This window comes from Podarcis raffonei, chromosome 8, assembly GCF_027172205.1.
Source record: "Podarcis raffonei isolate rPodRaf1 chromosome 8, rPodRaf1.pri, whole genome shotgun sequence".
Lineage (NCBI taxonomy): Eukaryota > Metazoa > Chordata > Lepidosauria > Squamata > Lacertidae > Podarcis > Podarcis raffonei.
Window position 1 is genome coordinate 51,685,011 of NC_070609.1, and position 27,399 is coordinate 51,712,409.

The 27,399-nt window shown below is 45.9% G+C and overlaps 1 protein-coding gene across 8 annotated transcripts in view; it reads left to right on the forward strand.

Annotated features, from left to right (window-relative positions):
* Positions 1 to 27,399, forward strand: part of GSE1 (Gse1 coiled-coil protein) — a 444,053-nt gene that overhangs the window by 292,180 nt on the left and 124,474 nt on the right. Inside the window, exon 1 of one of the 8 annotated variants that reach the window (XM_053400056.1) lies at positions 18,628 to 19,196. The exons of the other annotated variants lie outside the window; for them this stretch is intronic. Coding sequence (XP_053256031.1) covers positions 19,160 to 19,196 — 37 coding nt within the window. The 5' untranslated portion in view covers positions 18,628 to 19,159. Of the gene's footprint in view, positions 1 to 18,627; positions 19,197 to 27,399 lie in introns of those variants that run through there. 8 annotated transcript variants of the gene reach the window in all.

Sequence of the window (27,399 nt, forward strand, 5' to 3'; positions counted from 1 at the left end):
GCCATATCTCCGCTACTTAATTAAATAGATGAACTTGTCTTGCAACTGGCAAGCTCCTAATTCATCCCTGAAACAGAATTGGCCCAGTCTGGTTTGCTCTTTATACGCCACTGTCTTTCCTGAGAACAAACGGTCACCTCTTGGAAGTTAACTGCTGACAGAGGTTAAGAATTAATTAGTGGGCATGCATGGCACGATCGTCTTTTTTTTAAAACATGTTGGAAGAAGATCACAGACTGTCCAGGGAGAGTCAACTCTGCACTCCCCCTCCAGCCAGCTTTTCCTTGCTCATATGTCTTCTTTGTAAGGGATGTTCACACATTACATTCAACAACCATATAATCTGTGTACCCATGTACACAAATAGATGAGCTGCCCACTGGTACAGTTATTCCTATGTAACACACGAGTGTAGATTCTGTCAATCTGTGTACACAATAGTTGAGCTGTGCACATCAACAAGTATACATACATTCTTTCACACCAGCATGTGCACATGTATAGAGACAGCTTGTACTTGGTGTTCAGTGTAATGTGTGAACAAGCCAGTTGTCTTCAGTGATAACTGTAATGCCCCCACACCTGATTAGGAAGCAGCCTAATATGGAATCAGACCCTTGATCTATCTAGCTCAGAATTGTCTATGTTGTTGGCAGCAGCTCACCAGGGGTCTCTCCATGCCTTATCTGGAGAGGCTGGGGATTGAACCTGGGACCTTCTGCAAGCAAAGCAGGTGTTCAGCCATGGAGCTACAGCCCCTCGCCTATGAGAGAAGGGCACCTTGCACAGATAGGCCTAAAACTGGATCTGGGGATCAGTATAGGAAGCTCAACAAGTGTCAGTGTGGAAGGCAAGAGGGTGCCTCTGTTCAGGTCTGCTCCAAGGGCTCCATGTGTTCACAAGAAATTGAGCCCATCCCGTGTCATGAAGTACTGGTGAAATGGCACAGAGAGTTTACATTATAGAGAGAGGCAACCACTGCATAATGTGAAGCTGCCTTCTGCTATATTATTCCATTGGACTGGCCTTGCCATACTCAGCAACCTGCTCCAGGCAGCACTGGGATGGTGGCAAGGTGGGTGGTGGATAGATGAAGGCAGGGATTTGGGGTCTGAATGGTGCAGTGAGACTTTCTGAAGTGTTGGGCCTGGTTGGAGGATGGCTGTGGTTTGGGGCAGCAAAATGTCTTCTCTGTCTATTCATGCATTGTTTCCTTTTACCAGGGTCTCAAGCAAATAAAGTATTTCCTAGCTTTGCTACCTGAGATAAAAAGTACCCTAATGATGCTGAAGGTTGAACTTGGGGCTTCCTGCGTGCAGCGTAGATGTCCCACCACTGCGCTACAGGTGGCTTAGAATGGAATTTGAGTGACTCTACTTTTCTGCATTGTACCAAAGCAGGATTTCATTGGGTCCTAAGAGTGGGGGCTCCATGCAGCACTATTATTTGACAACTGTACTGCTGCTATAATGCAGAGATGCCTTTGGTCCTCCATGTATTAGTTACAGTATAGTATTATTATTATTGCTGGACTACAATTTCCATTTCCCCTTACCATTGACTGTGCTGATTGAGGCTGATGGGAAGTGTAGTTCAACAACACTTGGAGAGCCACAGATTGCCTCTCTTTGGCATGAAACATCCTCCTCCAAGGGGAGGGCCAAAGCTAAGTATTAGAACATGTGCTTTGCATGGAGAACATCCCAGGTTCAATCTGGGGTTCAGGGAGGCCACTGCTTAATTTCTGAAATAGAATGTGATGGGGCTCAATCCAGTCTGACCTGGGTAGAGCGTCAGACCCCAGCATTTCCAGTTAAAAGGAGCAGAAAGCAGGGGGCAGAAAAGAACTCTTTGCCTGATTCCTCTAGAGCTGTTGCCTGCCAACATGATATGAGGCTGCAGGTGAGCAAATTGCCTGACTTGGCATAAGCCAGCTTCCTGTGTTCCAGTGAAGCCTTTCCCCACCCACAAAGCCGCCACAATGACACGCTGAAGCAGTCTGCGGCAAGGGAAGGGCACTCTGTGCATCTTTTTAAACAAGGCCACGGTGTTCTTCTTACTACCCAGGTTCCAGAGCAATTGAAAACTCCTCATTGGATGCTTTTTCTTCATAGCAAGACTATGTTTTCACCCCTATATGTGAGTGTGTGTATGCGCTACACACACCTCCTTCCCATTGCTGTAAGTGGGGAATCATCTTGTTTATAGAGACAGCTGGGTTGCATTCACACCCCAAGTTGTTTCGCTGTCCCATGGGGTGCCTAACATCCCCACTCCATGAAGTCTGCTATGAAAGTGCGCCTACCCACGGGGCTCCAAGCTGCGTTGAAGTAGGTGGTGTTTTTTTAAAACACACACACACAAACCTAGCAATTACATCATCAGCACCCCCTGAGAGCGTTTACCTCCAAGCGGCTCTGCTTGGGCCTAGGGATTAACAGCGATGAATTATTCAGAAAAGACAGGGGAGGGGAGATGTCAGAAAGACTTGCAGGCTGTGTGGGAATGTATGCGTGTGTACACACACTATTGTATCTCTGCCCAGTGATACTTGCTTGTCCGGAATCAACTTCACTCTGCAGCCAGAAATATATGGTGCTTCAGAGACACTTGCATGAAACAGCCTTTGATTTGTGATTCCTTCTCCCTGTAGCCAGTTGGAGTATGCAGGACTTGTCAGGGGCAATTACTGGTTTTTTTGTTTGGTCAGGAGTATTCCCTAAAGAAATCAAATGGCTTAAAAAAACCCAAAGCAGAACCACCACCCTTCTTGTGAGCAGCCAGCCTTTGCAGTGACCTGAGCAGCACCGATTATCGCTGGGAATCTCTAACTGACACAGGAACATTCATTAACATTTGAAGTGCAAATGGAAAATTGCTACTTGAACCTTCCACAGTTCACCCGACCAGGCAGCCAGCTGATCAGAGACCTCATTAATACCTCGTCTAATAGGGCAGAAATGGTTACAGGCTTGCAGCGGTGCCATCAAGGTGAAGGGGTGGGAAGGGAGAAGCTTATCAGTATTTTTTAAAAATTAAAAAATTGAATAGTCGCTTGGAAAGCAGGCAAAGGCTGTTTTTATTGTGCAAATGAAACCTGTTCTGTCTGTGCTGAGCCAGCTCCAGTGAGCCATTAGCTTCATGCTTCCTCTCCTTTGTGTACAAACACATATATTTTCCATGCTTACCATTCCACATTCATTTACATGCACCCCTTTCCCCCTCACTAGCACAGGTCCACTCACCTATAATTATTCCCCATGCTTGTTCAAACCAGATGATCACAACAGCCTGTTGGTATATAGGCCAAGCATTATCCAGTGCACAATTCAGGGCCCCGATAATCTCAGCTTTTCATTTTTAATAAACCAAACAAACCCCAAAACAAGTTTCTAGTCCATAAGATTGCAAAGAAAGTCTTAAAGGTATGTAGGACAGTGTTTTCTGAAATCTAGAGTATGGGTGTGTAGGACTCTCAGTAAGCCAAAGCAGAGCATATCTTTTGTAGTTTTTCAGCCCCCCCCCCCCGTTTGAGTATCTTGGTACACACATTTTAGACTGCGTATTTTAGTGTAGAAAGCATTAAAAGCTCTTGTAGGTTGAATCAGGACAGAGGTTGTTTTTTCCATTTTAGTTTAATAAGTCAAAATGCACATGTTAATTGACTTAACGATGCCAGGGTGTCTGTGGTATCAACAATGACGATGTGTGTGTGGCCACTATTAATAGCATAATTGTCACCATGTGTAGCTTCTTCATGATGTTCCCCTCTGACCTCACTGTTTTGCAAACCCTATCCTAGCCATGGGTATATATGTACTTGTAATACAGGACAATGCTCCATGCATTTGATAAAGTCTAATCCACAGAAACTTGAAACCATCATAAACTGGTTAGCCTTTAAGACACTACAGTGCTTCTTGTTGTTTTTGTAGTGACAGACTAGTTTGTCTACCCTCTCCTAAAATGAAAAGCACAGTGACTGGCATTTCTGTTGGCAGAATTAGATGATGGTGACGTACCTATCAGGTAAATGACATGCATGGTTGTGCTATTTAGCTCGGTCTGTCTTCCCCTTCATCTCCCCTCCCCCAGCACCATCCTTGTCCTCTGCTGCAACCATCCTGGTCTATGATAGATGGAGAAGCAGTGGAAGGCAGCGGTGCCTACTGTCAGTCCAAAAGGCAATGGGGCAGGCAGTTTTCTCATCTTTCAGTCGTAGGTGCTGCAGCTAGACAAGGGCTATTAGAGCTGACAATCATCTGCTTCTTTTTGTGGGTCACCCACTTCTGTCCCACGCAGCTCACTACATGCAAGGATGGTTTTGGAATGCTCTTTCCAGCATCTTCGTACATACCATATATTTGAAGCATTTTAAAGCACACACACACACACCCTGAAACCTGGGCTCTGCAGTTTACCCCTCACCCTTAACAAATACAGTTCCCAGAATTCTTAGGTGTATGGTGTATGCAGCCCCCCCTCTCTTTTACGCAGTTACAGAGAATGAGAAAACCTTGGTCCGGAAAACGCTGGAGCTGGTTTGCATTCTCCTTCTTCCCCTCCCCTCCCCAAATGCCTGCAGAGTCCTGACATCTAAGAACTGGAAATAACTTTCCAGTCTTTCCTGCTCCTGTTCCGCTCCCTGGTTTTTGATGAGTGGAAAGTTTTCCATACACCCCTGTGGAGTTTCAGTCAGGCTCCTTATGATCAGGAAGCCTGGGAGCCTGATGATTCCTTTGAATCTTTGAAGGATTTGGGACTACTTACACGCTCCTTCTCCTGCCTTTGCTGGCTTCCTAGGCTTCAAGAATGGTTCAGACTTTTACTCCAAGCACCTGAGTTTAAAATCACGCAGGCGGCAGCATCCTCACCCGATTATCTGTCTTGGCCACCCAGGGCTTTCCACTTCCATTCATCATCCCTTATCTGCTTTGGCCAGTCCTGTTTAACCGACTCCCCTCTTCCTTATCCAAGGAACTCACAGCGAGCTTCTTCTATGCACCAAAGAAAAGTCATACTTCCTTTGTTGCTGGAAGGATTTTTTGGGGTGGGGGTGGGAGGCGGGGAATCTATTCCCAGCCGCCTGCTCAGACACAGGAGCAGGCCACCAATCCATCCCATCAGCCCATACAAATCCAAATTATAAGTACAGGGAGGAGGGCCTGTAGCTCAGTGCTCAACCACACGTCTTGCCACACACAAGGTGGGAGGTTCAATCCCTGGCAGCTTTGGGCAACAGAGACTGCCAGCCAGAGTAAACAACACTGAGCTTGATAGACAAATAGTCTGACTCGGTATAAGGCAGCTTCCTGTGTTCTTTCTATCTACAGAGCAGGTCCATTGAATAAGAGATACTGTGGGTGGAAGGAGGGTGCAAATAACTCCAGGGATTCAACACTTGCAAGCCAAGTCCGTGCCTCACCAGCAAGATATCAGAAATAGTCCAGTCAGATCTGGGCATTTAGGCCTACTGGACCCAAGCTGCAGTCTGGGTCCAGGTACTCCCCAAAAGCAAAATTCACCTGATCAATATAGTGGGGTTTTGTTTAGTGATAATTAAAGTGGAGCTAAAGAAATAAACGACCACTTCTGAAGCAGAAGAATGCTTCCCTGCACAATCCTCTCCCATGAGATAGTCACTTAAGCTCTCTTATTAAAAAATCTGCAATTTTACAGCAGAGAGTTCCCAGTTTCGGAACACATGTGCTTTGGCATGGATGAGACATCCATATACGAAACCTAATGAAATGTGCAACACTGAAAGGTGGAACTTCTTTCTCACCATTTGAAACGAGTAAGACAGCAAAGGTTTTACAGCTGCTTAATTATGGCTGGGCCACTGGGGGAGCAGATAAACGTTGTTTTGTGAATCAGAGCCAGACTGTAGGCCACTGGCTGGCTCACCCCTCCTTTTATTTGGGGGGGGACGCGACATGTGAGAATTCCATAATATCCCTATGCTGGGACACCTTTCTTAGCTCCAAGATTTTCAACTCAGACTGCAACTCAGTATGACCAGTTGGGAGGGAGGGGGGGGGGAGAGAGAGAGATCATTGTTTGGGGGGTGGGGAGGCTTATTGGTAAGGCGTGCAGCATACAGGTGTGTGTTGGGGGGGTACAATACTTTCCTTGCTTGCTGGAGAAAGCAATGCATTTTTAATTGCTTAATTCCACCCCCGCCCCCCACATACTCTTGTATTTACTTGCAGCTGCTGAGCTGTGTAAGAGGCAGGCTGAGTTTATTGGCAGTCTGCTCCAAGCTCATAGAAGTTTATCTCCCGTGCACAAGTACCTCGTGGTGGAGGCCTAGGGGTGTGTGTGTGTGGCAGCCTTGCTTGGAAGGAGGCAGCCTCCATGCTGAAACACCTTGCTCCTCAACGGGCTATTAAGCAAGGAGGCAGCTCTTGAATTGGGCAGATAATGGCTTTGATTTCCCCCTCCTTCCTCATTATAGCAGCTGGTGAACGTATCTGTCTTTGTGCATATTATCGACACAAAGCATCAAGACCTTTCTTCCCCTCACTCCTCTTAAAAAGGGAACTTGAGGGGTTCTTTTAAAAAATGGCAGTATTATGTAGGTTATCTATATGTATGTGCATTTCATCTTTCTGCTGGAAACAAAGCAACCGGGAACCCATTGCAGCAGCAACATCAGAGCTGGTTAAGTCAATTCTGAGACCTGAATGTGGGTGATGCAGAAATGGGTTGATCAGACCTCTTTCACAGGGAGAAGTGGCCATGCACTTGTTTCATCATATGCCTGGCTAACAGCGCAACTGTTCACATTTATTGGGCCACTTGTGGCTGTTTTGCAATGAAGCTGTCCGCTTTTGCTTATTTTTAAAATCTGTTTTTTATCTATAATTATTTTACATTATTTTGTGCACTGCTTAGATATTATTATTTTGTTGTAGTCTAAATAAATAAATAAAGCTGTGGTCAGTTTTGCAAGCCATGCTGGGGTGGGGGGAACAGTGCAGGAACCCCAAAAATGATTTCACACGATGCAGATCTCATCAAGCCTGTATGCATTTGACCACATGGACTGGCTTTTTAGTTTATTGTCATTCTCAGATTTGGGATTCTCCGTGAAACCTATGTGTGTGTTTTTTACAAAGTTGAGGGAGGTAGCATTTGGATGATCTTCCTGCTTTGGGATCTGGAGTTGACGTTGCACTCTGCCTCTTGCAGAGGTATGCCCTGCACCCCAATATAAAACCTCGGTCAAGCTGATAAGAGAGAAAAGTGGGGCGATTTTAAAAAGAGGATTTTTCTCCCTGACCTGCCTCCTCCCTGCTCTGAGCGGCTTTGGCCTCATCATCTCGTAATTAGAGCCATGTTTTATTCATGAGCCAGGTCGAGCGGATCAGGGGGCCAAGACGTGCCCTATTGATATAAATAACCCTCTTCATTTCCCTCCCGCGGGATGACACCCGACGAAGGAAGCCAGCCACTCTGGAGCAGAGGTCTGCGAGTGGCGTTAGAGGCCTGGCTGTGACTTGAGTCGGTTTTAGAAATCCTGATGGATGTCTTCATTTCACTTAATCAAAGGTCAGTGGCGGCAGGAAATCTTTGCTGAGTACCTCCTGCTTAATGAACGCTCGAGGTGGCTGCACTTTCCCCTCTGGGCTTATTGGCTGACACAGTCTTGTGCTCAGTTGGATGTACAGGGCAAGAGAGGACTGTTTCTGTCCTCTCTCCAAATCACAGGCACTAGGGAACCAGAACAAGGGGACCTTGGAACACAGTGTTAGGACCTTGAGGAGGACAATGCGACCTTTTTCAGAATGTTATTGAAGGAGTTGTTGATCATGGTGTGTATTGGGTCTGTAGTAGTTATCTCTGGGAACAGGTTTAGCAAAACTGTGCCACTGAAAAATGAAAGATGGATTTACTTTTAACTGTTTTTATTTTTTCTGTATTTTGTATTTTTTGTTTCTTTTTTATTTTTATTTCGTTTTTACTTTTGTAACTCTTTTTGAAACTCAAATATCATTTAAAAAAAAATGAAAAATGTTGGTGAGTTATTTGCAGGGCAGTATAGATGTGCACAGTACTGGAAGCTGCACCTTTCAATAGAGGCACTATGCCTGGCAAAGGTACATGCCGGTGTGTTTATCTGTCCCTTTCTCTGTTCTCTGAATTACTTGTTCCTTTTGCTTCTACTAATAGCTTTCCAGAAGTGATACGTATGTCTGAATTTGGTAAATGAGGCTGCAGCCCTGCTCCAGGCAAGCAAAACCAGAGTGTCTGGGATGATTAGGGATCTAAGGGAAGGCAGGCGAGGTTGAACCTCAGGGTGCCCCTGTGCATTACTGGATATGCCAGGCGTAGGTGGATTGCTCTGAGCAGAACATGTAATTCATATGAAACAGGCGGGTCTTGTGTCCTTTCAACACCTTCCTCCTTCTGCCACTCCATCTTTCCTCCTGTGTTCAGCATTTTCTGGATTTCCCCAGAAAAGCAGATGATGTGGTAATGCTCAGCTCAACTATGTGACTGGAATGTACAGCTAGGGCTGCTTGCATATACTCCTTGTTTGTTTGATGCGAACTGTGTGATGAGTACAGTTGTACAAAATGTTCATAGTTGCATTATTTCTCTTACTTTGCATAATTCTGCCTAGTTTGCAGAATTCTGGTGTGCTATTTATGGGAGGGGCAAGAACACTGAAGCCACACCTCCAGCCAACCACTGTTACGGCATCTGAGGTTGCAGCAGGCATTGCCAACATGCTTCCATGTCTCCACCACCATAGGAGGTAGCAACTTTTTTTCAAAAAAGGATGAAATCCAAGTTTTCTGGAAGCTGAATTGAGCACCCGCTTCTGCGTTCAGTGCTTCTTCTACTCTTCTGTAGAACTGCAGCATAGAATGGGAAGACTTAACTTCAGGCAGCTAACTCTTCCAAGTATATTGAGTTCAGAAAGTTCTTAAGCAGACACAACACAGTGGCTATGTGATTCTGGGTGGTGTGTTGGGAGATTGTTGACAAAGCAGGTAGAAGATGGGGAGATGGTTTATTGTGGCATTAGACAATGACGGACAGGAAGGGGTTTGAGGAAAGGCATGGGATGCTTTCATGTTTGATGTGACTTGACCTGTTGCAAGATTTGTGATTCTCCTCCTTTCTGCAAATATGGGTCAAAGTGGAGAAAGGAGATGGAACACGGGAACACAGCAAGCTGCCTTATATCAGGTCTGACCACTGCTCAGTCTTGTTCAGTGTTGTCTGCACTGACTGGCAGTAGTTCTGGATTTTAGGCAGGGGCCTTTCCCAGCTCTGCAAGGAGACACCAGGGATTGAACCTGGGATTTTTTGTGGGCGAAGCATGTGCTGTACCACTGAACTGCGTCCCTTTCCCAGATGCAGTGTTCTTAACCTGGCACTCACTTAGCCACCCACTCCTTGGCAAAGGCAGTGGAGCTATTGTGGAAGGCTTAGGTGAGCTTGCCCAGCCCTCGCCTACACTGCAGGTGTTTGGAAAGTGTACCTGCCTCCAGGCCTTGGCCCTCTTTCCACATGGCCATTTAGAAAAGCAGCAGAATCCAAGGAGGCTGCCTGTTGCTAATTTTGGTGGGCTGCCAACGTGAGAGTTTCAGGTTCTCCTGCCTCTAACTGCCTTCCCCCACTCATGTTGGCTTCCTGAGATTGTGGGCAGAGGAGGCCTTTCTCAGCCTTCCCACCTAAGATCCTTGAACTTGGGGCTGGGGAACCTGCTCCCACCAGCCCCAGGCAGTGTGCCCAGTGACTCAGGGCTGATGTGAGTTGTAGTCCAACAACAACTGGAAGGCTACATATTCCCCAGTGGGGAAGCCAGGGATTTTAATCTTTGAGCACATCCACAAAGAGAAAAATGGGGGCATTTGGGGCGACATTTAGGAATTTGAGACCAGCCAGTGGTAGATGTTAGGAAGTCTCTACACTTTATCCAGTTACTTGTTTCATGTGACTGCTGCAATTCCCAGGTGTTAGTTGGGCACACCTTTAATAGTACTAGAGATGAGATGGGGGGGGGAGGGCTCCTATCATTCTCCAAGGATGCCTCACTGCCTGTCTTGTGAGTAGCAGGTCGTGCAACTCCTCTGGGCATTGGGCAGGGCAACCTCTTAAAAGAAACTCAGTACTCAGGCAGGTGCTGCATAGGGCGTGACAGAAAGGTTTTTATATTTAGATTGGAAGGATGCTGAACTGAGTGATCCTGCCTCATGGATGCCTAGAAACACTAACTCACCTTTTGGAGTTTGCATTTACTCATAAAAGAGACAGATTTTTCACACTCAGGCAGGGCTGCTGTTCCTTTAATGTGGTACCATCTTACACACTAGAGGGCACCAGTGAGCCCTTTTTTCTTCCCGAGAGCAATTTCTGAAGTTTCCACTTAACATGGGCGGGGAGAGGTGGCTAATGTTTTTACTGTGGTGGAGGAGGAGGTTATAATTCAAACTGTGGACTTAGGAACATAAGAAGAGCCCTGCTGGCCCAGACCTCCAGCACCCTGTTTGCCACAATGATTGGCAAAGCATGAAGGAAATAGATATTTCATATTGTTGTTTATGGTGGTTACTTTTCACTGATGAGGCTCATAGCCACTGGCAGGACATCATCTGCGATTTTGGCTTTTCAAGCCACCAAAGCCCAGCACCACCTCTTATGATAGTGAATTCCACCACATGGTTCTATTTAGTGTGAAATTCTGGGTGCTTGTGTAGATTTGTATCTTATTTATTTCAATGATTCATATAATGCTTAACACTCTAGTTTCTAAGGGGTGTCACTCCAGAATCTACTGTTCAACAGCTGCATTGAATAACCACAACTTGGGTAACATTCTCTCCACTTTCTCCTTACCATCTTTTTTGCTTAACTAAAGAGTTCCAAACACATATAGCATTCCTTGCACCTGCTGAGCTCTATTGTTTTTTAAAAGATCATTTCATAATTCTTGTTTTTCAGTTAATCAAGTGTCTCTTTGAGCATGTTGTATCCAGAAGGAGCAATGGTATGGCTTACAGATGTATGCTGGCTTGCCATCAGATGGCCTCAAGTTGCACTTGTTGCCTTCCTTGATTCCCTTGGGGAGTAAAAAAATCTAGGTGGTTGTGGAGGATGTTGCAGGTTTAATAGCCTCACCACCTGGAGCATGACCCCCTGGCTCTGGGGCTGAAGGGCTCAGGTTCAATCCCCTGTCTAAAATCCTAGATGGACCAATGAGTCTTGACTCACTATAAGGCTGCTTCCTATGTTTCTTTGTCTTCTGAGGGTTCGGGAGTGGGTCCTTCCTGCTGAAGAAAGATACAATAAAAAGGCTGAAGGACTGGCCTGAACATCCCCTGCTCCTCCTGGCAGAAGCAATCCTGAGCGATGGGCAGATGCTGCTCTTGCCAAGGGGCCAGCCTGCGACATGATCTCCTGAAAAAGACTGTGTCATAGCAATTATTACCTTTGCTCACCCTCAATAAGAATAATATTGACTGGTTTCATTTAAAAACCTTTGGCCTGTCCAAGATATCTGCTCATCTGAGCCTGACTTGTGGCTGAGCTGCCTCACCTCATTTCTATGTCAGTCCAAAGGGCATTTGGCAAAGGCAAGGAAGCGCTCTCTCTCTCTCTCTCTTCTTTTCCCTTGTGCCATTCAGGCAGCGCAAAGGGCTCTCCAGAAAGGACATTCCCCCCCCCCTCCATAAGCTTGTGCACTCAATACACAAGGAGTGAACAATAGCTCATTTTCTGTGAGGCAGCTCTTAAGTACCCCTCCTGCTGCCCAGCACCATTTTTCCTTCCCATTAGCAAGCCCTGGAGGGCTGGCACACCGTAGACGTGAGCGATGTACAAAGGATGGCGGGGGAGAGAGAGAGCTCTGAGCTGGCACCCAGGCAGAGGGCGTGGGCAAGGCAAGCCATCCCTGAAAAACAAGCCCAGCAACAGCCACTGCTTACTGCTCTGCTTTCCTGGAACTGGCATCTTCCCTTGGGCAGATGTGCCGACGTGGATCCAGTAGGGCCATCTTGCATCTCTGGGAATTGGGTCATACCTGCTGAAAGCGGCAAACTGAGTCACAGAGCAAGAAATGGTTGGCCCTGGGCTGCTGAGAGGCAACTTGGCAGGTTGGGAACAGGTGGTGTCTGATTCCTGCCTAGGCCCTTAGGATCCTCCTGCACTGGCATTCTGAGATAGTGGTGATTTGGATAACCACCAGAAACAGGACTCAATCCAATCTTAAGTGAGTGGAGCATTGTTGGACCTGCCTCTTGGGAGGTGTTTTGTCAGCTGTGGGATACGGGTGCACACTGTGGTCTAAACTACTGAGCCTCATGGGCTTGCCGATCAGAAGGTCGGCAGTTCGAATCAGCACAATGGGGTGAGCTCCCGTCGCTCTGTCCCAGCTTCTGCCAACCTCACAGTTTGAAAGCACACCTGTGCAAGTAGATAAATAGGTACTGCTGCAGCGAGAAGGTAAACGGCGTTTCTGTGTGCTCTGGCACTCGTTGCGGTCCTCTATGTGGTTTAGTCATGCTGGCCACATGAACCCGGAAAGCTGTGAGATGAGCGCCCCCATAGTCGCCTTTGTCTGGGCTTAACCATCCAAGGGTCCTTTACCGTTTACCTTTACCTTGCCAGTTCACTGTGTAACTTTCAGCAAAGCGGCCTCAGTTTGCTCTCTGTAAAGTGGGGAGCGGCAGTGATCAACCTTGCAGAGTTATTGTGAGGGCACACTCAGGAACAACTGTAAAGCGCTTTACTAAATATTGATTCTGTGGTGAATGACTGTAGCTCCAACGTTTCTAGCTTAAAAGCCCTCTCCCTATGCTGGCTTGGCTGACTGTGGTTACTTGCAGACGATGGGGAAATCACTCTGCATATACTCATGTGCTGCTTCCTGCTTCAGTGTTATGTCACATCCTCTAGGTCTGATGGGTCCTGGGGATAGGGGCAAATGCAAGGAACTCCCTTCTTTCCTTCATCTTCTCAGCTATCAGTGTTGCATAACATCATCTGCTAACATGGTTTCCGTGCTAGGGAACCATTCCGGGCTTCCAGAATGTCACCCTCCCTCTCACCTACATTTGGGTTAAGCTTAGGGAGAGCAAAGGCAGAGCCTGATTTTTTGAAACTAAGCCCAGCTTCTCTTGAGAGAAACAATTCTCCTCTAGAGCTTTATGTAATTAAAAAAAAAAAATCAAATTGGCAAGCCACCCCTCCCTCTGTTCCTGCTCAATGATTGGCCTATAATTGCAGGTTTATTGGCTGTTCAGCTATTGTGTAATGACATGTTTGCAAATTAATTTTTATGGCTCATGCCATTAGCATATACGGTAGAGGAGGGGTTAGTATTAATTACCACCGTTGTTAGGGTAATCCTAGCAAATTAAAAACCTATAAAAGAATGACAGTTGACGGCACACAGGATTGTGAGGGGCAGGAACAGGAGTGATGGGGATAGATGGGTGATTGGCTTAAGCGACCATAGGCAGTGCTGCCTTATACCGAGTTCATCTAGTTTAGTATTGTATATGCTGCCTGGCAGCTGCTCTGCAGAGTTTCAGACAGGAGTCTCCGCCAATCCTACCTGGAAATGCCAGGGATTGAACCTGGGACATTCTACATACAATTCAGATGCTCCACTACCAAGCTGTGTTGCTTCCCCAAATGCTGTATGTGTTCATCATCAGTGGGAAGTCCAGGTTGGAAGATGTTGCTCTGATCACACAGGTAATTTATAGGCACAATGAGCTCTGAGACACGGGTGGAGTTCCTGGGCTGAAAAGAGCCTTTCTTTCTTCATTCATTCCAAGGGCAGAACACATTCCTTGCCCACATTCTGTGAAACGTGCCTCTGTGCATGCATTGGAAGGAGTATTTAGATTTGGGGAGCACAAAAACATGTGATGCAGATAAACTCCTGCCCTTCTTAGTTCTGTTGGGTCTCATGTATTCTGTGGGATTTGTATAGCTGAAGAACAAGGATGCTCCATTTAGCAGCATGCAAGGATCAAATCTCATGCAACCCAGATAGAAGAGGAAACAACATTCTTGGAAGTAAACCTGCATTGGTTTAGTGGCCTAAACTGCACCCCATTAAAATACTGCTGGGGAATAATCCTGTGACTTTGTTTGTTTGTTTGTTGGTTGGTTGGTTTGGTTTTTTAAGTAAAATAAAATAAAATTACTTGGTCTCTGGGGCACCTTAAAAGACCAACTTTTAAGACCATCTGTTTTTGTATTTCAGCAGGGATGTGATAGATTCCTTTTTCACTGTAAAATCTGGTGGAAGAAATTAAGGTATATCACTTATAAGAGAAAGATTTCACTGGGGCATTTCCTCTTTAAAAGTCAACCGATTGCCCTTCTATGCTAGCTAGTTGTTTTTATTGATTTGAGCAGCTGCCAACGTTGACTGCAGTTGTTGCAAGTTCCCATACCTGAGAAGAAACAAGTTAGGTCCAAGCTAGGTGGGATGTCAGGAGAGCTGTGAATGGATCTCCTTTTTTCCCCATTACCAAAGGGAAGAAAGCCAGGTGTGTGTTGTTGTTGTTTTTTTAAAAAACTCTTACCACCATGCCATTTTCACAATTTGAAGTCCCCCCCCCCACAAAAAATGGCTTGTGGGGTGGGGAGACATACCGTAGGTTGCATTAATAGCATGCCATTAAAGAGCTTTTTTAATGCATGGCTTCCTCCAAAGAATCCTGGGAACAGTAGTTTATTAAGGATGCTGGGAATTTTAGCTAGATAAATTATAGTGCCCAGAATTCTTTGGGGGAAGCTGTTTGTGTTAAATGTATGTTAAATGCACTTTAGATGCAAGGTGTGGCTGTGACCCCAAAGATACGCATATGTTACATATATGTCTTCTTCCATGAGCTAATAGCAACTGGCATGGGGTGTGTGTGTGTGTGTGTGTGCAATTTGCAACAGGCTAACTCCTGCTTAGCATTCTGATTCATTTCTTCCACCCAGGTTGTTTTACGTTTGGGGAAAATCCTGGGAGATCAAGTCGTGATCTATTGACATCACATCTAGTTTGGCCTTTCATCTATTTAGGGCACTACCTCCTTAAATAACCTGATTTGTTTGACCCCCCCCCCCCACTTGGGTCAAATTGACTGCTTCCACCACCCTGGTGGAGGAATCATAGCTCAGTAGTAGCTGCTTTACAGGCAGAAGGTCCCAGGTTGATTCCCAGACAAGGCTGGGAAATACTCCTGCCTTGAAACCCTGGAAAAGAATGGTTTATATGAGTTAAATGCTGGAGATCTTGAGGCAGGATGGACTTCACAGTTTTTTTGGTCTGTTCTGACTTGGACAGGACACATACAAGGGTTTTAAAGAGAGTCAATTGCAGTTTTGTTTCTGAGTGTTGTGGGAGATGTGTGTGTATGTGTTTGCACCTCCCCTTTGCCCCCCATCTCCTGTGGTCAAATAGCTTTTGCAGGGTTTGTGGGTTTTTTTGCAACTGTACAGAAGCCTGTTTTACCAGAGGCAAAAACAGCAAGAGGGTGGTCCGCTCCAGGAGTGGCAATCCATCTCTTCTACCTGCCTTCAGTATTTGTTTCCAGCTTCAGAATGGTACTGCACGATTACAATAATTCTCCCCTCTTGGGGAGACTTGCTTTCAGTATAGTTTTTACAGCCTCTTCCCCTCCCCTTTGCTGTTTGGTGAAATGATGTCGAGATCTGACAGTGATATATGGGCAGACTGTGGCTTCGTGGGTGGAGGAGTTACTTGCTTGTTTTTAATTGCAGACCATTCTCTCAGGAGCTTGGTTCTGTCTGCAGAAGCTTGGGGGTTGTTGTTTTTGCTTGGGACTGGGTGGCCCACGCAAGGGAGAGGTGGGTGACACTTGCATGCACCCTTCCCCCCACCAAGCCGGCAGTCTTCCCCGGGGCTGCCGCCTTAAGCTGTTTGAAGGGCGCCTCATGACCAGCACAGGATGTGGCTTCCCTTTGCAATGCTGAGATATCGCACATTTGCCATCTTGAATTTGGGTGTCAAGAGCAGGCCACAGCTGGCAGAGGAAGAGCAGGATGGTGGAGAGGCTCAGAAATCCCGAATGCAAGTAGGTTCACTCCCCAGTAAACCAATTCCTATCACCTTCTGCCTGGTGATGCGTCCTGTGAGAGAATGCCTAATTTGGTTAAACAAACTGCAGCCATTTTTACCTGCTTAATAACCACTGTGGATATTTTAAGGTAATCTGGTCTGCAACTTGCATCTAAGTGCTGGGGCTGATGTGCAGGTGTTACCAGGTGGGCAAATGGGAGATTAGCAGATTAAATCATATACAAATTTCTGTTGTTGTTTTTTAATTCTGCTTAGCAGTATTGATTCCTTTGAAACATGCACGGTGGTTAAATTTCAGATTCCTTGCCTTGAAATTCAAGAGTGTATCCTCTCTCTTATTCCTGAGAGCCCTCTTGGCCCACAGTTTTCATGTTCCAAGAAGCTTTAATGCTCAAAGGCTTGGGGTTGCAAGGAGAATTTAGAAAGGAGAACACAGTTATCTGTAAGTTTAGGTTAACTCTCTCTGTGGTGTGCATTCCATATTTCTATGATGGAAACAAAGACGGTGGGTCAGCCTTTGCCCACTCTCTCTGTTCAGGTTTGTATTACATGGGCCACACAATAGGGTGGGATGGGACATGGGCGTAACCGGGAATTTTGGGGGGGGGGCTAGGCTTTTGTTTGAGGGGAGCAGAATCTCAAATTTGTATTGATTTGTACTGATTTAGGGGCTAGCTGCCCCCCTGCCCCCCTTGGTTACACTCTTGGGGTGATGGGAGCCAACTAGCCTTCCAAATTGTGGCAGAGTACAATCAGTGTTTCATCCCAGAAGCAGCAGGTTAGGAACTGTGTCAGTTTTGCCAAAGGCTGCTAGCTGGAAAGAGCTTTTAGGGCAGGTTACGACTCTGGGGAGACCTGCCTCTCCCCTCCCTCCCTCTCAAGATAGTTAACTCTAGTCCTGCTATTCTTCTCATTCTTTTGTATTCAAAGCAGGAGGGTGAAAGAGGGAGGCTTCCTCACAGCAAAGGACAAAGTTCTCCTCTTGGGTCTTACTCCCCCTTTTAAAGGGGGGGGGTTCAAGCAGCTTGTGCACTGTGTGTGTGTGCGTGCCTGTGTGCGTGCGTGCGTATGCATGTGTAGGGGGGAATGTTATTATTTGCCCCCCTGGACCAACAGCTGCTGTACATGGAAAACTGGAGCCAAGAGAAGGGGCAACCTGGTGAAGACATAGGCAGAAGGGGACGAGTGGGTAGAAAAAGCTATTTCACTACTTGTTTTGGAGGTCCTTCCCAGGCCCGAACCCAACTGTGTTGTTTTACACACACACACACACACACACACACACACTCTCCCCCTCTCTCTCTCTCACCCCCCCCACCCCCTCACACTCTCTCCTATGGGTTTGTTTCATTGGTGTTTAGCTTTTCATGCCCTGGAAGATCAGATGCGGAAACTCTTATTATAAATCCATCCTTTGGTCAACCTTTTGCCTTTCGTCTGTCCCCTTTCTTCTTTTTTTAAAAAAGCAGGGCAATTTTTCCTCCTTTTTTGGAGGAAAAAACAGCCCACCAGAGCTTGAGTGAAAATCAAGAAGACAAAACGCTTTAAAAGAGACCAGCGGAACCACCACCACGGCATTAAAACGCTGGAGACTTCAGCCTGCAAAGAACAGATGCTTGATGATTTCCTACCCTCTCTCTTTCATTAGGAGAGACAAATTTGCTGTCAGCTCGCCAGATTTCCAATTTACCGATAATGATTCTTGCATGAAAATTGATCGAGGGGGGCACTCTGCTGCCGCCGCCACTGCTTTCTCTTCTCTCTGCCTTTGCCTCCTTTAGTGAGTAGCTGGAGGCAGGGGGGGGGGAAGCATTTGCAGAAACCCCCCCTCAAAAAAACGTGCTTTTCCTCTCCCTCTTCTTGGGTTGTCTTTTTCTTCTTCTTTTCCTCCTCCTCCTTCTGCAGTTTCTCCTTTCGGAGTCGCTGGTGGGACGCAGAGAGAGGGAAAGATAAGGCAGGCGCCCAAAAGCGAATTCTGGAGCAGCAGCAGCAGCACCTGCTACCTTTTGAGACCTGGGGTTCCCACCCTCCCCCTCCCCCTCTCCCAGCTTTCTGTGGCTTCCTTAGGACCTTCTTATCTTCTTCAGCATCCCAAGAAGAACCCTTTCAGCTGCTGCACTTCTGAGCATTGTCGTCCTCCCTTCACTCTCCGCCACTCGCCCTCAGCCGCCACCCTTTCTCCACCCCCTTCTCCCTTTTGTAAACCAGTAGCTAAGGGGAATGACAAAACAAAGCCCCATTCGTGCTTGACAACCGGAGAGAGAGGGAGAGCCAGCCCCCCTCCCTCCCCTCCTCACTTCTTGCTGCCTTTTCCTTCTGACAACACTCCCCCCTCTTCTTTTCATTTGATGCTGAACATGATGCCCCATTGAAAACAACCCATTGACTCTCCACCCTCTTCTCTCTCCCCACCCCGCACGCACCACCCTTGACATTCGGCTGACTGGAGAAAAGAGCGGCTAACATGTCTGGGGGCTGACTCTTTTCCTTCCCCCCTTTTCTTCTCTCTCTCTCTCTCTCTCTCTCTCTCTCTCTCTCTCTCTCTCCCTCCCCCCCCCTTCCAGCGCTTTCCCTCCTCCCAATGAGAAATCCCTAAAGGAGATTCTCTATTTTGAAAAAAAGAAAAAAGCCACCACCTTCTTTTCCCTGCCTTCCCTTGCTTGCTGTTTAGTTTCTCTTTTCTCTGTCTGTGTTGCGTGTGCGCTGGTGTCTCTCTCTCTCTATTTGCATCTCTCTGGACTAAAAAGGCAAGAAGGTGGTGGGGTGGGGGGAAGGAAAGGAAAGGAAAGGAAAGCGGGGGAGACCAGAAGAAGACGTGTCAAGAGCAGAGTACCTGTTTGAAGAAGTGAGGTGGAGCTGTTGGTCGTTGATGCAAAATTGACAGGATACTCTATATCTATATATATTTCATTTCCCCCTTTCCCCCTCATTCAGATTCAAATTGTTTTATTATTATTTTTACAAAATAAAATAAAACCACTGTGTGGTTTTATTGTCATTTTTGTTCTCCAGTGTTTTCCCTCTTTTTTGCCATTTTGGGTCTTATTTTCTTTTTTCCCCTCTGGATGCCTTGGATCTGTAAAATAAACCATGTTTGGACTGAAACCACCACTCTATTACTTACCAGGTAAGGCGACTCTTGATGATACCTTTTCTTTTCTGCTTCCTTTTTATCTTCTAATTTAACAGCAGTGTTATATCCATGGAAGAAATAATAAAATAAATTTTTCATAGCGGGCCACAGTGGTCAACTCAAAAGGAGCTCCTTAGATGTGCCAATTTGAACCTGTCCACTCTGCTTGTTAAAAGAAAGGCATTCTGGATTTTGATCTGGAGCAGTTTGTGGTAGTTGCTCTTGGGTCAAACCACCACATTTTAGAAAGGAACACAAATTGGCAGCCTTTCTCTGCACTGTCTCCAGTGCAGAGGTGCAGATGACAGAACCCCACTCCAATTAATGGAACTTTTGTAGGCTAAATCAGAGGTGGGAGACAGTTGATGGAATTGCAGAGAGATGAGGATTTGTAAATCACTTTGTACATTGGTGTGGTTCTTCCTCATCCTCTTCCTCAACAGTGCTTTGCTTGAAGTTCAATGGGATTGGGCAGGGATAGCACCAAGGTGGGCCCTAGAGGTTGATGAGATTACAGTGGGAGGTGAATCTGCTGCAAGTGCAAGGACCCTGGGCTCCAGCAATTACCCCCCCTCACTTCACATCCCTCCATCACCCCCCTTCCTCTTGAAAACCATGTGCAACATGAGCGCCTGTGGGCTTCACCTTGGGCCCTTGGGGTATATAGCATATCTCACTCCTTTTGTCCACCCTGCTTGGCTTCCTAAGTGGTGAGTCTTGTTTTATTCAGCAGCGAGCAGCAAAAGCACTTAAGTAATCTAAGGTGAATTAAGAAGCGTGGTGTGAAGTTACTTTCGAGTTGGTGCCTAATATTGTTTCACGGATGGGTGAGCTCTGATCATGTAGCAGACAGACCCAAAGTGGCGACTCTGAGTCTCTCTCTCTCTCTCTGCCTCTCCTTCCCCCGCCCCCAACAGCTTACTCTGTTTGATTTTATTTCCCTCTCATCTCCCTGCACCCCACATGCCTTCCCATCCTCTGAATCCTAACAGTTTGAGGAGGGGGAGGCTTGGTTGGTGGAAGGCAGGGGTCATCGTGGAGACCTTCCTCTTCTGGGCCAGCAAGAGGTGTAGGTGTATCTTATGTATGTGGCTGTGCTTAGTGTAGTAACTGTCAGATTGTCACCCCACCCCATCCATGGTCTACAGCTTGTGTCTCTCGACATGCAAATTTAATGGTTCGTTTTAAGGCAGCTGCTTTTATGGGAACGGAACAGAACATGGGGTGTGTGTGGAGAATTTCCCCCCTCTTCCATGTCGCTTAGCTACTGAAATGGGTCACCTGGGCAAAGTTAAGGTGCACCAGTGATACTTCTGCCTTTGGCTGCATGGTGACACTTTTTCTTACTTGTCTGTGGTTTTACTGGGGTGGGGGAAGTGAGGAGAAAGATCCGCTTCCCTCCCCACTTCCCGAGGTTTGTCTATCAACTCTGCACCAGCAGTGGTTTTCTAAACCCAGGCTGATTGTGAAGGCTTGGCTTCAGGAAATGGGTTTTCCGTGTGGCAGTTAGTTACAGGAATAACTTTCTTTTCTTTGCAAAGTGTGTCTTTAAACTGATGCAAAGTTTCCTGGACTGTGGTAGGAGAGGCAGGACTTAGTTCTGAAAGCTACGGTACTGGGTCTGTGTGAACGTGTTTATTCCAGGGTTTGCCAGATGAGTTGCTTAATCTCATTTGTTTTTGCATTTTCAAGTCATTCAGTTCTAGCTCAGCTGAAAATCGTGTTACTGCAAAATTCCTTGCACATTCTGAGTGGCTTCAGCTCGGAAAGTTCACCAGCTTTGGGAAAGGAAATCTAGTTAGCTATGCTGGTTTCAAGGTGGAGTGCAGGTAAACACACAGGTTAACTGGTCTGTGTCACCTTCCATATTGACCTAACTTCCCTGAAAGCCAGTGAATGGCAATAATCTGAGCTAGGGATTGAATTTGACAAATCAACCACACAATCCCTAGCATATGTTGACTTTATTCTGTCATCATGGATCAGAAACAAAAGTTTGTTTGTTTGTTTGAAGGGATCAACACATGATGAGTTTAGCAAACCCGTATTAGGCACTTCACCAACAAGTGCTTGTTTTCAAGTCCTGTGTACTTTCATAATCTTCCAACCAATGAGTTTTGCTCAGTTCCCAGTGTGCATACTCCAAACACATCTATAAAATGAATCCATTTTACTTGCCTCTTAAATGTTTGCAGGGCTGAGCTCTGTGAGGGATTTACCCAGGTAAGGTTCCACAACTGGGAAGGCTCAACAATTACTTGCCTTCATACATTATATTTTAATTTATGGGCAGACTGAACCCAGAGCTGTGCTGTTTTTTCAGGTTCTTGAATACTCTCTTCCTTTCTTTCATATATTGATATCTATTATCCCAGTTGCAAGCAAGGAATTGTGTGAATCTGGAGTTTTGCTCCATTCATTCCAAACAGAGCATTAATGCGGTTTATCTTAGTAAACTGTACTGAGGTTTTTTACAATCAAGTAAATTTTTTATGAAGAAAATAAATAAATAAATAAAACTGTCCCGCTGTTCCTGACCAACAGCCCATCATTGTGCCTGGATCCTTTTGACTGAAATGGCTTCCGCCATCAATTTCTTAGAAGCCCTGTCTGCAGTCTGCATTAGGAAGGGGATATAACTCAAAACCCAAAATATACCAAAGCTAGGAGAACGTGACTTACTATTTTGATTTTTGCAATTGAGGTATGAGATGTAAGATTAGATTGGGAGGTTGCTCAAAGAAATTGAGAGTTAAAATGAAGGTACAGCTTCCTCTGAGGAAAACAGGGAATGCTGTTAAAAATTATTATTAAAAGACCTATAAGAGGAAGTTGCCCTGATAATCAAGTATGCTGAACTTTGTGAGTCTCTGAGTGTTGTAGTACTGAGTATTGTGAGGTTAGGCGGGTGTTGAAGTGGGAAAGGCATGTGAATATATTCCTGAAGTTTGTATTGCTATTTTTTTCTTCCTTTTTTTGATTTCTGTGCTACTTTCTCTTCAAGTGAATCCCAAAGTGATTAATAAACAATAAGTAACAATAGCAACAATAAACATAATGGTGCATCACCTTCACAGCACACAACATCACAATGACAACCTGTGGGCCAACAAAAATTGACCCTGCCAAGTCCTGTAATATCATTAACAAAACAATATAACAATTATAAGTAATTATAATCTATAAAACTGCAGCTAAAAAGTAGGCCACACATTATTACATACACACAGCCTCAGTAATCATTAAGATACACAGCCCAGCATATAAGAGAAAACTAATCCAATAGAAGTACCTGCAAGCAGATCTATACTTATAATGAACACCCAGGCCACATTTACTCCATACATTTAAAACACTATGATGCCACTTTAAACAGCCATGGCTTCTCCCAAGGAATTCTGGGAGCTGTAGTTTTCTTAAGGGTGCCAAGAGTTGTTAGGAGACACCTCTTTCCCTCACAAAGCTACAGTCTTCAGAATGCTTTAATGGTCAATCCCACTTCCCAGGTAACTCTGGGAATTGTAGATCTGTGAGAGGAACAGGGGTCTCATAACAATTCTCAGCACCCTTCACAAATGATGACTCCCAGAATTCCTTGGGGCAATCCATGAATCCATGACTGTGGTACCACAGTTCTTTAAATGTACAGGCAATCCTCGTTTTGTGCGGGTGTTCCGTTCTGTACCTCCATGCATGCTGGCAGAGCGCATGTAAGCCTGCCTCACCCCATTTCATTCTGCCCCTCTGCCCTTTTTCATGACATCTTTAAGGCCATTTGGGGGCTACTTCCAGGTTTGGCGCCATGCACATGTGCATGATTGCACATAATTTGGACACGCTTAACCAGGAGTTGCCTGTATGGTGTGAATGCACCCCCAGTTTCCCACACAACAGTCCCATAGATTTGCATTTATGAGCAGCATCCCTACTTCCACGCAGCCTGCTACTCCCCAAACTTAAATTCTTTGCTTGATGTTTGGCTCCCTACCAGGAAATGTGTTGTGCTGGGGAATACAAGAGGTGGTGTTACGACCATGCTACTTTCCTGCAGTAGGCCAGCCTTGCAAATAAGCTGCAAAGTTAACCAACTCACCTGCCCCATGCATACCTATCTCTTATTTTGTGGCACAGTGGTGGCCTAAAAGCAGAGTTGCAGGGAGACACAGCTTTGGTCAAGTTTCTCTCTCTGGCCACTTGGAAGCTATTGTTGCTTGCTATCGGCAAGTGGCTTTTTATATCCCTGTTGTCAGCTTGTGACCAGCAGCTCCCGCCCATGGCTACAACATTCAGTTGATTAATCGGTTTGTTGAATTGATTGTAAAATCCAAAAATTAATTTTAAAAGATGCCACCCAAATAATAGGGCAAATGATACTTTTAAAAAAAGATATACGGTACATGCTAACACAGATTCAGATCATCCTGTGTTCATGCTTGTGTAGCCAAAAGCACACATCCGTGCATGAGGCAGAAGTGCCGGTAGGTACAGGGTAACCCTGAAGAAATACAAAGCATCTGTAGGTATAAAAAACTTATCTATCTATCTATCTATAATCTATCTATCCATCATCTATCTATCTAATCTGTAGGAAAAGAAACCCCCTAAAAGCCCCATAATAACTCAGTGACATTGAACATTTGAGAGACTTGGTGGGGAGGGTAATAGAATGGAGGACAGAGGCCCGTAGATACAAATAAAGGGTAGGAAAAACAACCTCATTTTCTTCATAGGTCACTTCCTGTTTCATACAGAGCTAATAGTCACATCATACATTTAAAGCACCTGATTCCCTCTCTCCCAAATAATCATGGGAACTGTAGTTTACCCCCCCCCCACAGGACTACCATTCCCGCACACTTAACTAGTTCCCAGAATTCTTTGGTGGACACCACATGCTTTAAATGTATGGTGTGGATATGACCTAACAGGCCATTTTTCAGTGTCACAAGGAACTGAAGGGAGAGAGCTACCCATTGAGAACTTCATGTTACTGGGATTTGACACAAGTGTGTCAACACTGCCCAAACAAAAGGCAGGGAGTAGCCGTAGGGGGACAGACCATGCTCTGTGGGCATGGGATATTGATGGATTGTTGTGGGGAGGAATGAAAGCTGGGAAGATAGAATTGTGGGGAAGGGGAGAACAGATGGAACCCTGAACCAAGGCATCTCCTGCTAACATTTCACTGCAGGACCTCATTTGTTTCCAGTATAGATACTTCCAGTAACTGTGGTTAGGCTGGTGTCACCGTAAGAAGAGGCGTTCCCTGCCCTCTCTCATGCGAGAGAGAATGCCTCCTTCTTGATGGTGCCAGCTATACTGTATGTGTGCTTTCCCCCCACCCACCCCTGGTCAGATTTAGTTGAATAATTAAGATTTATTTTATTGTGTGATGGCCCTATAATAAGCATCTCTCAGCAGTCTGTGATGGACAACTCTACAAAAATAAATAAATAAAAACCTTGAGTGTAGTAGGAGAAAGCCAGGTAACCCCTTTTCTCTGTTTCTGTATGTTTTGAACAGCCTGATTGCACCTGTGTATGGGATGGGCAGGAAGGGAGGCTCATTTGCATCTGTTTGGGAAGTTGTGTCAGGTCAAGTTGCCTTTGCTTTGTGTTTAAGCCTTATTTTGTAGCTGGAATAGACTTCCTCAACTTGGTACCTTTCAGATGTTTTGTAGTACAAGACCAGTGCTCCCAGAAGCATCTGGAGGGCATCAGGTTGGAGAACGCTGTTCTGGATCATGAAGGCAGTTCTACAGGTATGCTGGGCTGAGCCAAGCCAGCAGATGCAAGTGTGCTGATGCCAGTTGTTGTTGTGATGTTGATGATGATGAGGATGTTGTCAGGCCAATTGTGGATATCAAGATGCGCCACCCCTTCCAAACCTTGGTATTTCAGGCAGAATGCTGCTTTGTGCTCTGTGGCAATTTTTCGCACCACCGGTGCGGTCCGCAACCCTGCTCCCGGCAACTCTTGTCTTGACGAGGTCTTTCCGCTTCTCAGAGATGACAGGACCTGGTTTGCATTTTTTGCTTGGGCTGCTTCTCTCGTGCCTAAAATAGAAATCGATAAAGACTACGTGAATTTTCCATGCTTTTGTCCTGTAAAACCAGGCAGCAGAGGCTCTTGAGAGGTCCTTGGGCAGAGACGAGGAGAATTCCTTTTTCCTTTCCCTACTACATCCTCCCCCCCCCCCCCCATTTTTATTTACATGCTCCAATCAAGCAAGAATTACTTATGGTGCCTCCTGTCGTGTGAAACTTCTCTGTTTTATTGTAATTGCTGAAGCACTAATTCCTGCTCCCTGTAAAAACCAACCAGCATTTAATCTAGGGATGGTTATTTTAGGCAGATGCAAAGAGATTCCAGGATGTGATAGGGAGCCATAGACGGACACTGTTCCAGCGAGTTTCCCAAAGGCTCTAATGTATTCCCCCTCCCTCTCCTAATTCTGTTCCCCCACCCCCATCATCTTCTCTGGGCATCCATCAGGTGGTCTGTTTTCTTCTCTGGAAGCACCAGAGAGCGGGGTGGGGTGGGGTGGAATGGGAGGGAAGGTGCATTGAAGTGTCAGGCTGTGAGATCCGAAGCAATTAAGGAAAATTATGTGTGGACTGTTCAGGCTGCTGTCAAACAGCGAAATTATTGTGCATAGCCATTCCAGGCTACCAGAAGACGTTAGAAATGCTAATCGCACAGGTAGGGTCACAGCAGATAGAAATTTCAACCTTCTCCGAATTGAATTTAACTGGGGGTGGGAGTGGAGAGAGAGAGAGAGGGAGGAAGAAAGGCAGAGAGATTGTTCCCATTCTAGAAAGTGCCATCAGGCACCATAACTTTATCTGTGCCATCTTGGAGTAGCTCCTCCTGTTCTGCCTGGTGATTCTTCCTGTCTTTCTCTTTATCATCCTCAAATGGGTCCATGCATCTGGCTGTTAACCAGAAGGCTAGTGGTTAGAGCCCACCCAGGGAAGACTGTGGGCAGAATTCCTGCATGGCAGTAGGTTGGACTAGATGACCCTCAGGATCCCTTATAACTCCAAAATTCTATGATTCTATGAGCGGTGTCTGTAGCTCAGTGGTGGCTTTGCATCCAAATTGCTAAAGATTCAGCCCCCAAATCCCTAGTTAGGTTGCAAGGGTGAGGAAAGGTCTGACACATGACACATGAAGTAGGCAGCCCTGATCTAGATGGACCAGTGGCTTATAAGGTAGGGGTGTGTGTGTGTGTGTGTTTGTGTGTGTGTGTTGCCCCTCCTGTCTTGCGCACACATCCTCTCCTCCCTCCTCTTGAGACTAGATTCCCTGAATGCTGCCAGGCTACTGAGAGAGGTCCATAATGGAGCAAAGGTGGAAACTAGCAGATCCAAAACTTGCTTCTGAACATTTTGCTTTAGTACTTGTTAACCAGTGGGTGGATGTGTCATGGATAGTCATAAAAAGGTGAGCAAATGGAAGCATTTTGTTGCCATTGATGCTGCTGTGCTGTCCTTTTCCCATGTTAGAAAATGGAGCAAATAGTTATTACCTGGGGAGAGTTGTCAGAAGGATTGGTGGGTCTTAAAGTGGACACCAGGCTCCTCAACTTAAGAGCTGCTCCTCAAACTTCAGGAGGTGAGCATTTTGAAGACCAGAGTTTGCACATATGCTTTACTTCTGCCTAAAACATTCCCCCTCTCCTTTTGCATCTTATTTGTTGGCTTTACTAATTTATATCCCACCTTGCTTTATAAAATACATTCAAGGCAGTTCGCATTTTCTCTTTAAGGGTGTGTGCTATCTGGTTGCAGCCACTGCCAGAGACTCTGCCCTTTCAGGGTTCTAGTACGGTATATTGTATTTTCTCATCTGATAATTTTCTGGAGGAGCCCAAAATCTTTCAGTCCCAATTCCCACCCGCTACAGTCTCAGGCAACCACCTAAAATGTCCCTGAGGTGGGCTGACCCCATTAGTGCTCCTTATTCCCTCTTCGGAGTCTCTCTTTTGACAACAGCAATTTTCTGAGTCTGTCTGGACATGGGGGCCCTGTCTAGCCTCTTTTGACTCTCCATGCACACCCACCCACCCCAGAGCTCTGCGTTGTGGTGGAGGAAGAAATTCAAACACCTGAGGCCTTTGGCTTAGCAGTGGGCAAGGGATGGGAGCAAGCAGCTGGGAAGTGAGGTTGCAATACCCTTTTTCCAGCATGTCCATA